The 13253-nt window shown below is 50.8% G+C and overlaps 1 protein-coding gene across 2 annotated transcripts; it reads right to left on the bottom strand.

The window, feature by feature from the left end:
• Positions 1–3963: 3963 nt before the first annotated feature.
• Positions 3964–11332, bottom strand: LOC132073245 (endonuclease domain-containing 1 protein-like). 2 transcript variants are annotated; one of them, XM_059472143.1, is made up of 3 exons: positions 11129–11332; positions 8773–9091; positions 3964–5796 (listed from the first exon to the last, which is right to left on the bottom strand). In XM_059472143.1, exons 2-3 carry the CDS (start codon positions 9055–9057, stop codon positions 5254–5256), a joined length of 828 nt encoding a protein of 275 aa, XP_059328126.1. In that variant the 5' UTR covers positions 9058–9091; positions 11129–11332; the 3' UTR covers positions 3964–5253. The 2 variants fall into 2 exon arrangements, with proteins under 2 accessions (XP_059328126.1, XP_059328125.1); XM_059472142.1 differs by lacking the exon at positions 11129–11332 and adding an exon at positions 10631–10795.
• Between the last annotated feature and the right edge of the window lie 1921 nt (positions 11333–13253).

The following is a 13253-nucleotide window of genomic DNA, read 5'->3' as shown; positions in this document are numbered from 1 at the left end:
CAGATAAGCTGTTCCTCAGAAATCAGAGCTGTAGTTTTACAATATAACCTCATAAAAGTTGCCAAACAGGGAAGTTTGTTTCTTGGATGGACTAAAGGATCTTTGCTTAACTGCTCTCTCAAGCAAAGTTTAGAATATATCACTGTCTTGATTCTCCTCTTTCCTTCTCTTTTGGCACAGCACATGACAACATGTACTGTCCACAGAATGTGAACCATTGGTGTTACTGGAAATGGACTTAGCCAGCTGACTGAACCAACCCTGAGCAGAGAAGTGGCCTGAGGTCATGATGTCTCCTCACAATTCCCAGCAAAAATCGTTTTTCCAAAGTGACAAAAATCCCTGTGCCACACTGGAGCCCAGAGCTCTCCCCAAAGATGGACAGACACAGAGCAAACTGCAAAATTACCCTGCCATGGCAGTGCAGCTGCATCTTCCCAGGGAACCCAGGTCCTTCCCACCCCACTGTAGGCATGGAGCAGCTCTGGGCTCAGCAAAGGGCTCCATCCCTATTGCCCATTCACAGCAGGCTCAGCAGAAAGCAGAGGCACTCCCAGCTGAAAGGTGCCTGGCAGCATGCTTGTGGAGCTGGGACAGCCCTGTGCTCAGCTCCAAGCTGGCTCCCTGGCAGAAGCACAGAATTATTTCTGTTGGAAAAGGCCTCTGGCGTCGTGGAGTCCAACTTTGGAACAATCACATCCTGGTCAAGTGGACCATGGCACTGAGTGCCACATCCAGGCTCCAGGAACTGGGATTCCACCACATCTTCAGGCAGTCCATTCCAATGTTGAATCACCCTTTATGTGAAGAAATTCCTCCTGATGCACCACAAGAATCTCCGCTGGTGCAGGTCGAGGCCTTGCCCTCTCACTGTCTCGCTGGTTGTCCAGCAGAAAATGCAGATCCCCAGCTGGCTACAGCCCCTTTTCAGGGAGCTGGGGAGAGAAATGATCTCTCAGAGCCCCCATGTCTGGGCTAAAGAACCCCAGCTGCCTCAGCTGCTCCTCACAGGCCTTTCCCTGCAGGGCCTTCAGCAGCTCCATGGCCTTGCTCTGCACGGCCTGCAGAGGTGGCCTCGGCCCGTGGATCCAGCCTGTGCAGATCCCTCTGCAGAGCCTTCCTGCCTTCCAGCAGCTGAGTCTCCCTCCAAACTTGGCACCATCTGTGATCTTGCTGAGAGTTCCCTGCATCCCCTCATCCAGATCATCAGGAAAGATCTTCAACAGGACCAGGCCCCACACTGGTCCCTGGGGACAGCGCTTGTGGCCGGACACCAGCTGGATGTGGCACTGTCACCAAGGCTCTCTGGGCCTGGACATGCAGGCAGCTCCTGAGGCAGCCAGGAGAGCACCTCTCCAAGGCCTGGGCTGACAGCTTTTCCAGGTGAATGCTGTGGGAGACTGTGCCAGAGGCTTTGGTGAAGTCCAGGTGGACACTTCCACAGCCACCCCCCTCATCCGCTGGGCCAGTCATCTGGTCATCCAAGGAGATCCGGTTCCCTAGGCAGGACCTGCCTTTCCTAAAGCCCTGCTGGCTGGGACTGATGCCTTGATTCTCCTGGATGTGCCCTGTCAACACTCAGGACAATCTGCTCCAAAACTCTTCTGGGATGCAAGGTCAGGTGGACACACCTCTAGTTACCCAGATTCTCCTTCCAGCCCTTCTTGTGGATGGGTGTCACAATGGCCAAACTCCAGGCATCTGGCACCTCCCCAGTGACCCAGCACTGATTAGAACTGATGGGGTTGGTGTGTTGGTTTTGCACAGATTGGATTTTTGTAGCAGAAGGGCCACCAAGGTGGCTTCTGTGAGAAGCTGCAGGAAGCTTCCACCTTGTCTGGCAGATTCAGTCCCTGATGGCTCTGAAGATGGAGATGCTGGTGACCACAGCTGGGCGAGTTAGAGATGTTTGTAAAACCTCTGCAATAACATATTTATGTGGAAAATCAAAGCAAAGTGGCGTGTGCAGTTTGAATTGCAGCCTTAGATTAGGAGGAGTTGAGAACATGTGAGGGAAACAACATGGAGACAACAAGGTCAGTGGAGAGGGGAAGGGATGAGGTGCTCAAGGCACCAGAGCAGAGACTCCTCTGTAGGCCATGGTGTGATTGTGGTGAAGCAGCAGTTCCTCTGCATGCCCTGGAGATCAATGGGGAATGCAGAGATTCACCCACAGCCCGAGGGGATCCATGGGGAATGCAGAGATCCACCCACAGCCCATTTCAGAACTGCCCACGCTGGAGTATGTGGTTGCTGGGATCCACTGAGAGACCTGGTGAAGAGAGGGGTCCCCTGCTCCCCTGCTGCAGCAGCCTGTCCTTGGAGGACTTCACCCAATGGAAGGATGACCCAGGCCAGGGCAGTTTGGGGAGGACTGTGTGCCTGTGGGAGGGACTCCTGTTGCAGCAGTTTTGGTTGGACTGCTGCTAGTGAGAGTGGAGCCACACTGCAGAAGTTCAAGGAGAACTGTCTCCCATGGGAGGGACCCCACGGTGCAGAAGGGGAGGGACTCCTCTCCCTGAGCATTGGAAGAGAACCTTGGGTGATGAACTGACCAAGCCTCCCTCACTCTGTCTGCCTGTGCTGTTGGTGGGAAGGAGGGAAGGGTTGAGGAAAGAAGAGGTGTTTTTAAAGGGCTATTTTACTTCTCATTATTGTCCTCTGATTGTGTCTGTAATAAACTCACTTTCTATCTCTAAGTTGAACAAATGTTTCCCTTGGGAGTGTTTACTCTGAGTCCTTAACTCATAAAAGTTTTATTATTTTATTTCCTCTCCTCTTTCTGGCAGTGAGAGGGGAGGCTGAGTGAGCAGCTTTTGTGGGTGCCTGGTGTTTGGCCAGTGTCAAACCATGACAGTTGTTCAAGCAGCCAATGGCTCAAGAGCCTGGAAGGGGGGGGCAGTGAGACAAGGCATGAAGAATGGTGAGGATGAGTGTGGTCCCAAGCCCCAGCCAGTGTGCAGAGGTGTGTGAGCAAGTCAGAGGGAGCCTCAGCCTCAGGTACAGCAGAGGTATCTGCAGAGGGGCCTCAGCCTGAAATCACTCTGATGCTTTCATCCCAGCAGGGGCTTTGTCAGCAATTGTTCGCAGCAGAAAAAATCCATCCAGGCAGAGGAGCTGGGAGGGCAGGAGCTGTCCAGCAAAGGCAGTGAGTGATGTGCTCACTTTGCTCTCCTAAAAGCAACATCTTCTCCCAGGGGTGTGTGCAGCCCTGCTGGCACAAGGCAGGGCTCTGGCTGCTGTGGCCATGGCAGCTGGAGGCACGAGGAGCAGAGCTCCATGGTGCTGCCAGGCCATGCCCCGTGTCTGCCCTGGCACCTGGTGCCTGTGCTCAGGTGTGCAGAGCCCCCAGAGCTGCCCCTGGGGAATGGGCCTGGCCTCTGGCTGCTGGCCCAGCTGGGGGTGCCTGTTGCCCAGGATGCTGCAGCACATCAGCCAGCCCCAGTGGGGCTCTCCACAGCTCAGGGCAGCTGCAGGGGCCCAGGGTGCAGCTCTGTATGCAGCTGAGGCAGGCCTGGAGCTCTGCTGGCTGCGGTCACAGCTGGGACACCAGCACACCTGGAGACACCTGCATGGGGCTGCCTCACTCTGCACCTCCACCAGAACCTGTGTTTTAGAGCAGCCCCCAAACAGGTTGGTCCTGGCTGAGCAGTGAGACCCAGCAGGACAATGAAGAACAACAGCTCCTGAGCTGAGATGTCCAATGCCAAGCTGGCAGCTCTGAAAGTGACACAGCTTGCATGAGCTGTTGGCACCCTGGCACACTTGGTTCATGCCATTCACAGGAGAATAACTGGTGTCTGATGCTGACACTTGTGTAGGTGTTGTGGCATCCTCTGATTGCATTTCACAGCCAATGTCCTGCAAGGATGCTCTGGGCACTGTGACTTTACTGGTGGAAGTAGAAATTTCACTGAGAAGTAACTTGTGGTTTGTACAAGACATGACCCTCCAATCCAGCACTGCAGCAAATCCCTTTTATTGTAAGCTCTTGCAAATTCCATGATGGGGCACACATTGATCTTTGACAACCATTGAATACATTTCACCAAATCAGTTTCCCAACAATCTGCAGAAAAGCTTCAGAAGCAGAGCAGAGCATGAAGGTGTCCAAGGAGTGCAGCACAGGAATTCAGCTTTGGCTGCTCCAAGCTCTCTATGGATGTGACGCCAAAGCCTGCCTGTCTGGTACAACAGCTGCTGCTCTCAAGGTGCAGTTTCAAAAGCAAGCAAACAAAAGCATGTGCCAGGATCACAGAATCACTGAATTGTTGTGTTTTGGAGGGACTTCTCAGGACCTTCTAGTCCACACTCCAGGCTGCAGCAAGATCAGCTAGAGCAAGTTGTCCACAATCATGTATTGTTGGGCTTTGGGGATCTCCAGACATGGAGATCTCCAGACAGGATCTCTGGGCACCCTGAGGTGCCCTGGTGCCTCAGCCTGGCCAAGGAGGTGAGGGACAAGTCAGCTGCACACTCTTGGGGACAGCTGAGGAGGAGAGGACTCGTTCCTCAGAGCTCTCTCCTGCCATGGGCAGTAAAGCAAAGCAGCTGGAGGCTCTGCCCACATCTTTGTGCCTTTGAGCAGAGCAGGAGGTGCCCTGAGGGACAGAGCTGGAAACACACCAGAGAAGGAAGCAGCACAGACTCTGACCAGGACATTTGTCCCCCTCTCCTCTGCTCTGCTCAGACCCCACCTGCAGTGCTGCCTCCAGCTCTGGGCCCACAGCACAAGAAGGATCCAAAGCTGTTGGAGTGGAGTCCAGTGGAGGCCATGAAGGTGCTCCAAGGGCTGGGGTGTGTCTGCTCTGGAGTGAGAGAGAGAGAGCTGGGGATGTTCAGCCTGGATAGACTGCTGAGAGTGCAGTACCTCAGGGATCTCCAAGAGGGCTGGAGAGGGTATTTGGACAAGGGTATGGAGTGAGAGGACAGGAGGGAATGGTTTCACACTGATGGAGGGCAGGGTTAGATGGGATATTATATAGAAGTGAATTACAGTGAGCAGGCTGTGGTATGAGTAAAAGTTACCCAGAGCTGTTTGACTGCCCCATCCCTGGAAGGGCTCAAGGCTAGGCTGGGGAGGGCTTGGAACAAGCTGGTGTAGTGGAAGGTGTCCCTGCCCATGGCAGGCAGGTCAGAATGAGATGATCTTTAAGGCTTTCAGGTCCCATCCAAACCAATCCATTCTGTGATTCTGTGATTCTGTGACATGTGGGAAAAGCCACCGAGCCTTTTCCATTGAGGAAGTGAAGCCTATTTCTGAGAACAGGCATTGTTGAACAGAGTAACCTTTCCACCGTAGAGATTGCTCAACCTCTTCTCCAGATCCTCCAGGCTGAGCTGCTCTACTTTATTCTTGCTGTTCTCAGCGATGGCCCCCCAAGCTTTTAGGGGCTTTTTGTTCTCCAGGCAGCAGGCAGCTGACCAGATGTGGCTGGGTCTGTTCACCCTGTTATTGGATACGTAGGTGTTCCCAGGCACAGCACCCGTAATCACGTAGGTGGTTGTACAGCCCTGGGTCTTTTGGGGCATTGTTTTACACTCGTAGGCCATCCACTTACCCGTGTTGAGAGTGCTGTCCTGGGGCACTATGTTGGTGAGGGTGAAGGTAGCAATCTTGGTCTCTTTACCGCACTGATGGCCACTGGGGCTCAAATGGCCACGGTCCAAACCCTTCAGTCCTTTGTAGTCATCAAGAACAGCCTGGCTCTCTTTGATTTGGTCTAAGGTGAACTTGTGATTATTTATGAGGGTCATCTCGCTTGTCATCTCTTTAAGATTATTTTTACCTATAAGCTGCACAGGGAAAGAAATGTGGTGTTAGAATAGGGAATGGGAATAATGGAGAAGATTTCCCTGGAGCAGAAGTCTCTGATGGTCAAGATGCCATTTTTTGTCATCTCAGTGTTGAAAAATGTATGAATCTGAGACAAATCATACACATGCCCCTCCTGCATGAATACAAGAGCTTTAAAGAGCAAGTAGCTCAGAATTTGACTGCTCTCAGTTTGACTTGTGACCTTTGTGATCCTGCCTGCAGCCTGTGCTGGGAGCATGGATGGATGCATGAGACAAGGAGCATTTCCCACTCCTAGGATTGAAAGGTGACTTTGGTGGGACTTCATCTCCCCTGCCAAATCTGCTTCCCTTTCCTCCTGTCTCCACAGCCCAAATCTGCCCAGGGCTCTCCCTGGATCCCCTCACACCACACTGTCATTCTGTGATTCTGTGATTCTGTGATTTTATGTGGAGTTGCTACAAGTGTACCCCAGTCCTGGAACACCAGAGGTTGCCTCCTGTAACCCCATACACAGGGAGATGTGTCAGGAAATCAGTCCTGGAGCTGAGCTATCCATGGGAGGGCTGCAGTTCATTGAAGGATGAACAGTTTTGCTCAGTAAGCAAAAAGATCTCAATTTGAATGGAATCTGTTACAGCAGTGCTGGGAATGTGTCCCAGAGCTGATCTGGGACAGGGAGCATTTTCTGCAGCATTGCTGAAAATAGGTTACTAATGATCAGCCTTTGAGAGGCGCCTTTAATCCCAAAAGAATCCTTGGGAAACGAAATACTCCAAAAATGCCTCTGGAGAAAGTTAAAATCATATCAAAGATTTTTTGGGTGTCCAGGGTCGAAGGTCCAGGAGGAAAATGCCAGGTTGGAAAGGGCTTGGAGCACGCTGTTCTGTCCTAGGTTGACTATATGATGCTTTTATCCCCAATCATCTTGTTCTGTTTATGCTGAATAAGAAGTTTTGCACCTTTAAGCCTTGTTCCAGAGAGTGAAGGGGGGAGAGAAGAAGCAGCAGTTTGTTTTCAGACACTGCACTCACTTCTCCCTATTCCTGCTCCTGGCCTGTGCTCTCTGCGGACAGACAGACAGCAGGACAGAGCTCTCCTTTGCTTTTAGTTAGTTTAGCTAGCTGAGGCAAAGAAGTTCCCTGGACTGTGGATTTTTTTGCTTTTTCTTTGGACCTTTACAAACCTGCTCTGGACTGAACACCAGAGGAACACCAGCAGCTCCCACCGGGCCGGGCCTTCCCAGCACAGGAGGGACTGCTAAGAGCCTGAGTGAGCTGAACTGCAACACGGGGAGGGACTTTTCTGAGTTTGTCACCTTTTTTGGGGCAGCAAGCCATTTCATTGTTTAATATCGTTTAAGTTTTATTGTTTAATAAACAGGTTTTTTTCCACTTTTCTCCAAGGAGCTATTTTCTCCCGGACAGGTTGTGGGAGGGGCCAATTGAATCGGCTTTCCTAGAGGAGCCCCTTTGGGGGTTCTCTCCAAAATATGCCCTGAACCAGGACATGGTCTAACAGCAAGTGGCCTGGCCCATGCAGGGGAGTTGGACTGAGATGGTCTTTAAGGTTCCTTCCAACACCAACCATTCTATGATCCCTCAAAAAGAGAGAATGTGGAGGCTGCAGTAGTGCAAGACCAGATTAGGTGCTTGAGTTCCTATGCAACAAATGAAATTATTATTTTTTTCATAACTTCAACATCTTTTGGTTCATCTTTAGGCAAACATATTTAGCCTTCCTTTGGAGTAGGGCATGTGGTTTCCCCCTCTGGCTCACCTTCCCCCGTAGCTGTCCTGCTACTCTGTCCTTACCAATGACAGGAATTGCTTCCTTTTCTCTCCTGCAATTGATCTGGCCTGTTCTGCTGAGGTTTGTCTGAAGGACATTTGTGAGGCCTCTAGAGCTCGTGAAGTACTGTCTGTCTGCTGGATCCTTCTGGACCAAGCCTGAGCCAAAGGTGCTCAGGGGTCACTGCCCATAGGTGGAGATCCCACCCTTGTGACTGGACCAACACTGATGCTCCTCTGTGAAGACCCTGAGGGGCCATTCCCTGGTTTAGAGAGACACAAGAAACTTCCCCCAAAAAGCTGTTAGACCCTGTGGGCTCCTTCCCCTGTTCCTATGTCGGTTCCTATGCCCTTCAGCCACATCTCCCTATTCCCTAATTGACCTCATCTTTCCACTGCCCTGAGGCCAAGCTGACCCCCAGGCCCCTGGCAGACCAAAATTTTCACACTATATGTGTGGGACCTGAACATCAGCCCACTTGGCTGAATAAAACATCTGTGCATTTTATGCAAAGGCCTCTTAGACTTCCTTACCCTAGACTATGTTAGCAGCAATTCAGCTTGCTACACTCCTCACATCTCACTGCTAGAAATGTCCCTCCAAAAATTCCTCCCCAGTTAACATGATCCTCTCATCTCCAGTGCCTTTTCCCTGAGGCTTTGTCCCTGGGCCATCTCACCCCTTCTGAGTTTCTCCTCACTTCTCTCACACCAGTCACAAAGCCTGTTTGACACTTCACTGGGGGCAGATAAGCTCTGCCAGGGATGCAGAACAGCTCAGGGCAAAGAGGAGATCACATCCCAGCAGGACTGTTGGTCCCTCACGTTTTGCCTCTCCTGGATGCCTTTTCCCCATCACTTGGTCAGCCAGCAGAGCAGGGCACAGGGAGGGGAAGCATTTGACTTTGTCATGTCATGCCAAGTAATGTGATTTGCTGTTCCTGTCAGGTGAAGCCAGAGACCTGGGCACCTTTGGGATGTGATTCATCTCATGCTCCTGCTCATGTCTGAGATGCACCAGAGGAATCATGTGGTGTGGGTGTTTGAAGTTCAATGAAGAAATTCCCATCCAGTGTGTCCATTTGCATGTGTTTAGAGGGGTGGTACGAAATAGAAGTGGTAATTTAAATGCTGCAGCTCATCTCCAAGTGGCTGGAGGGTGAAGTGTATAAGATGGACACTCACCTGAGGCTCAACAAGCCAGTACCCTGGAGGTCTCTTGTCAGATCCAGGTTCATATTTGTAAGCAGAGTACACTGGAATTCTCCTGTCTCTGTCGTACAGGGTGGCATAGTGATACGAGTTGTTGAAGCGCTGACAGATCCGGGCTGGGTTCTTTGGATTAAGGGCATCATTTGGGGGAATCCTCGCATAGAAGAACCCAGCACAATCATCAAAGGAATTCACCACCTCGCTGTGTCCCAGCCAGAGGCAGCTGGCCAACACCTGCAGCAGCAGCAGCCCCAGCATGGTGGCAGGATTTCAGTGAAGGGCTCTTGCTCCCCTGGAAGGCAAATGCAGAGGGACACTCAGTTTGGAGAGAGCAGGTCATGGCCTGGAGCCTTTTGGTGCAGGGGGACAGAGATGGCAGACGAGGGCACCATGAGAGACCAGGAAATGAGTAATTTCTGTCCTCCTGCATATGGAAAAATCACGAGGGCAATAACAGTAGAACCTAAAAGAGGGTTTAGGTGCCCAGAGGAAGCAGCAGTGGGAGCAGTCAGCCTGTAGGAGGAAGGAGCCAAACCCAGCAGGACTGCAATCAGCTCTCACAGCAAAGGGATCTTGCAACTGAGGCACAGCCCTGGGACAAGGTCACCTTTGCCCACCTCCCTCCTGCTCTCAGCACCTTCCCACAGCACACACCTGCAGCTGGGCACGGACTGTGCTCAGCCTCCTGCCATGCTCAGCTGGGCTTTAATCTCATGGGCCATTGGGCAGGCAAAGAACAGCAATGCTGCACTGCCTACAGCTCTCTGGCCCCATCCAGGCTCACACAGACACTCAGCTCTTCCAGTCAGACCCAACACTGAACCCCAAATCATCCACCTGGGCTCCTGCCTCTCAGCTGACATGGGGCCATGCGTGTCCTGCTGCTCACCTTGCATTTCCATGTTATCCAACCCCAGACTCTGAACTTGCAGGCACATGGAGGGTGCAAATGAAGGGGCCAAGCAGATGGCAGCAGCAAGCATGAGGGATAACATCTCTATCTTATCAGCACAGTGGGTGCTGTAATGCAAGCCCTGAGGGGCAGCTCTTGCCCGGGTTGATTGGGATTCCTGCTGATGCCCTTCTTCAGATTTGCTGATTGATTTCCCTGGACAGGCAAAGGTACCATTGCAAGAATTTCTGTTTTGTTTTGTCTTTCTCAGTGCTGATGTGATTTTCAGCAGTCAGTAAGATCATTCATTTATGAGAACACTGCTGAAAAGCTCCCTGGGATGATAGAAACCACACGAGAGGATTTGTCTCCTTTCTGAGGCAGCACAGGTTTGGGAGAGCAGGGATGCTTCCATCTGCATTGCCAGACATTCATTGGACAGATTTAATATCATCAGCATTTGGGATAAGGCAGCTGGGACAGGCAGTTCAAAGGGTTCCTGGCACACAAAGCTGCCACAGCCTCTCAAGCACAAAGCCCACCTTGGGCTGGCCAGGGGCTGAGCTCAGCACTGCTGAAGGCTTGACATGTCACCTTGCACATTTGCCCTTGTCTTGTTCTTCTCCCTGCCCCTCATCTCTCCCTTTCCACTGGATTCAGGATGCTGAGCTGCACACAGCCCTGCTCTGACCCAAGGTATCTGGTCCTTTTTCTCTTTTCCAGCCCTGGATCAGGAATGTGGTGACCAAAGAGCTGCAAACTGAGAACTGCAACTCCAAGTCGGGAAGTTTTACAGTACTCTGCAGAGCATGCCCAAAGCTGCCCCAAATCAAGCAGAGAAGGGTCTGAAAAGTCCTTCTGCATGACCCACCCCATGAGACTGAAAGAGATCTAAATAAGGTAATATGTAATATAACAGATTCATAGAAAAGAACCTACCGTGAGAAGGAGCAGCACAGGATTCTGCTCGCAGCCCAAAAGTGCAGAGGAGTCTCAAATGCCTCTGCTGCAGTCTCACACTCTCTGGGTTAATATGCTCTCCAGGAAGAGACAGTTGTTATATTTCCCAAGAAGCCTTTAGAATAAATTTTCTCAGTTGTTCAGACCACACCTATGTTAGTCCAGTGGATTTTTGCAAGGTCATGGGTGAAATTTTAGTACTCGATAATCTCCCCCTTCCTACTTGTTCTACAATTTGATGTTAATTTCCAGGTGAGCCTGCTTGAGTTTCTTTCCCAAATTTTTCCCTCCTTCTTTTCCTTCCTGACTGACAGAAAATACCAAAATGCTGCAAAATTCAATGCATTCATAAGCTCTGATTGCTCCTTGGAGCTCAGCAGCTCCAGCCTAGCCTTTGTCCATATAAATATTTATTTAAAAAAGTCAGGAAAGACTTTGAATATTGGAATCAATGGTGAGGAGGGAGAAAGAGCTCACCTTGGTGCAGAGTCTCAGAACAGGCAGCTGAACTGTTCCTTCTGTCTTCTCCCAGGATAAAGGAGAGTTTGAATCCTCAGGAGTGCACATGAAATATATACCTAGGCATAAACTTGCCCCTTGTTATATATAGAGAAGTTTTCTATTTCTATTCACAGAGTATGTGCACACCCACCCTGAAATGTGCTGACTGTTGTTTGTCGTAGTTTCCCAGAATTTCTCCCAGATTTGCTGCCTTGCAGCATGGTATGTGAGGATAGGTTAACTGCATACCCAGTCAAGAAATTGCACTTTTTGGTAAACAGTGAATTCCACAGAAAAGAGAAGTTTCTATTTTTATTTAGGGAGTTTGTTCACAACCACTCTGAAAGATGCTGACATTGCTTTAGTTTCCTCAGGATTTCTTCCGAATTTGCTGCCTTGCAGCATGGTATGTCAGGGTCAGCTAACAGGGTCTGGTGGGTTCCTTGATCCTTTCATCAATCCCACCAGCTGCAGCTGCTGCTGCTCCAGCACCTACACGTGTTTCTGCTCCCAACAGAACAGCTCTGCTGACACTGGATGGACTGGCCTGACTCTGATACACTCAGATATTCACAGTCTGTCCTTCTGCAGCCCCCTTGAACATTATTGCCATGGCCAGGCTACAAATATTCTCTTGCCTCATTGCCAGGGCTGTGTGACAGCTCCATCCCAGCAGCCTGGGAAGGAGAAGGCTCTGGGGATACCTCAGAGCACCTGCCAGTACTTGAGGAGTCTACAGGAGAGCTGGAGACAGACTTTGCACAAGGGCTTGGAGCTGACAGGTGTGCTGGGTTCAGAGTTAATTTTCTTGACAGTGGCGGGTGTGGGGCTGTGTTTTGGAGTTCTGCTGAACACAGAGTTGATAACGCAGAGATGTTTCTGTTATTGCTGGGCAGAATTTTCACAGAGGCAAGGCATTTTGTGCTTTTTGTACTGCCAGACTGGCGAGGAGGCTGAGGGTACCTGGGAGTTTGGGAGGAGACACAGCCAGGACAGGTGAGCCCAACTGACCAGGGGGATATTCCAGACCATGACACATCATGCTGAGGATATAACATCAGGGGAAGGAGGAGGAAGGAGGGGGCACTTGAAATGATGGGTTTTGTCTTCCCAGGTAGCTGTTAGGTGGGATGGGGCCCTGCTCTCCTGGAGGTGGCTGAACACCTTTCTATGCATGGGAAATGGTGAAGGAATTCCTTGATGTTCCTTGCTTGTGTGCACAGCCTTTGCTTTCCCTGTTAAACTGTCTCTATCTCCACCCAGGAGTTTTCCAGCTTTTCCCCTTCCAGTTCTCTCCCTGATCCTGGTGGTCAGGGAGGGAGGGAGCGGCTGCGTGGGACGTGGCTGCTGGCTGGGGTTAAACCACAGCATTGGGACAAGAAGAAAGGGCTTGAAATGGAAGGAGTGTGGGTTTAGAAAGGATATTAAGAAGATATTTGTTACTGTGGGGTGGTGAAGCCCCAGCACAGGTTGCCCACAGAAGCTGAGACTGCCCTATGACTGCAAGTGTCCATGGCCAGGCTGGCTGTGGCTTGGAGGAACCTGAGATACTGGAAGGTGTCCCTGCCTATGGGAGAGCACGGATGTAGGCTGGTCATTAAGGTCCTTTCCAAGCCAAAATATTCTGTCATTCAATGACCATTCATTCACTCAAACTAAAATGGACAAATTGTCTTCTGTTTCCAAAAGTCCAGGAATAACAGAATGACGAGTTCTTTGTTACAACCACAAATATCCCGAAGTGTGTTAGACCAAAGTTTATTTAAACATGCTGGTTGTGTCCTGTGGTTTCTTTTGTCTCTGTTAACCTGGGACTGATATCTTAAACAAAGTGGGGTTTAGCCAGAATGAGGGAGAAGGCCATGAAAAGGCAGATCAAGTGGAGGTGGGGCAAATTCCTCCTTTCTGATGAGGCCCAACTGACAGAACAAAGCAGGGCCCAACAGCGGTCACATCATTAGATGGGGACATAAACCATCAAGGCGTCCCCCATAAATCCCAAAGTGTCCCCCAGCTCCACACTGATGCCTGACCAAGTGTAAAACCACTCCCAGGGGAAAAGTGGGACATTGCTGAAAACTGGGACAGTCCTGAAATCAAA

The sequence above is a fragment of the Ammospiza nelsoni genome, chromosome 5 (assembly GCF_027579445.1).
Source record: "Ammospiza nelsoni isolate bAmmNel1 chromosome 5, bAmmNel1.pri, whole genome shotgun sequence".
Taxonomy (NCBI): Eukaryota; Metazoa; Chordata; class Aves; order Passeriformes; family Passerellidae; genus Ammospiza; species Ammospiza nelsoni.
The sequence above is the reverse complement of the archived record's forward strand: the minus strand, read 5'-3'. Positions and strand labels throughout refer to the sequence as shown.

Coding starts and splice junctions, on each gene's coding strand:
- LOC132073245 (XM_059472143.1), bottom strand. CDS start 9,057: ATGCTGGGGCTGCTGCTGCTGCAGGTGTTGGCCAGCTGCCTCTGGCTG. Junction 5,797..8,772: donor ACTGGCTTGTTGAGCCTCAG/GTGAGTGTCCAT, acceptor TTCCCTGTGCAG/CTTATAGGTAAAAATAATCT.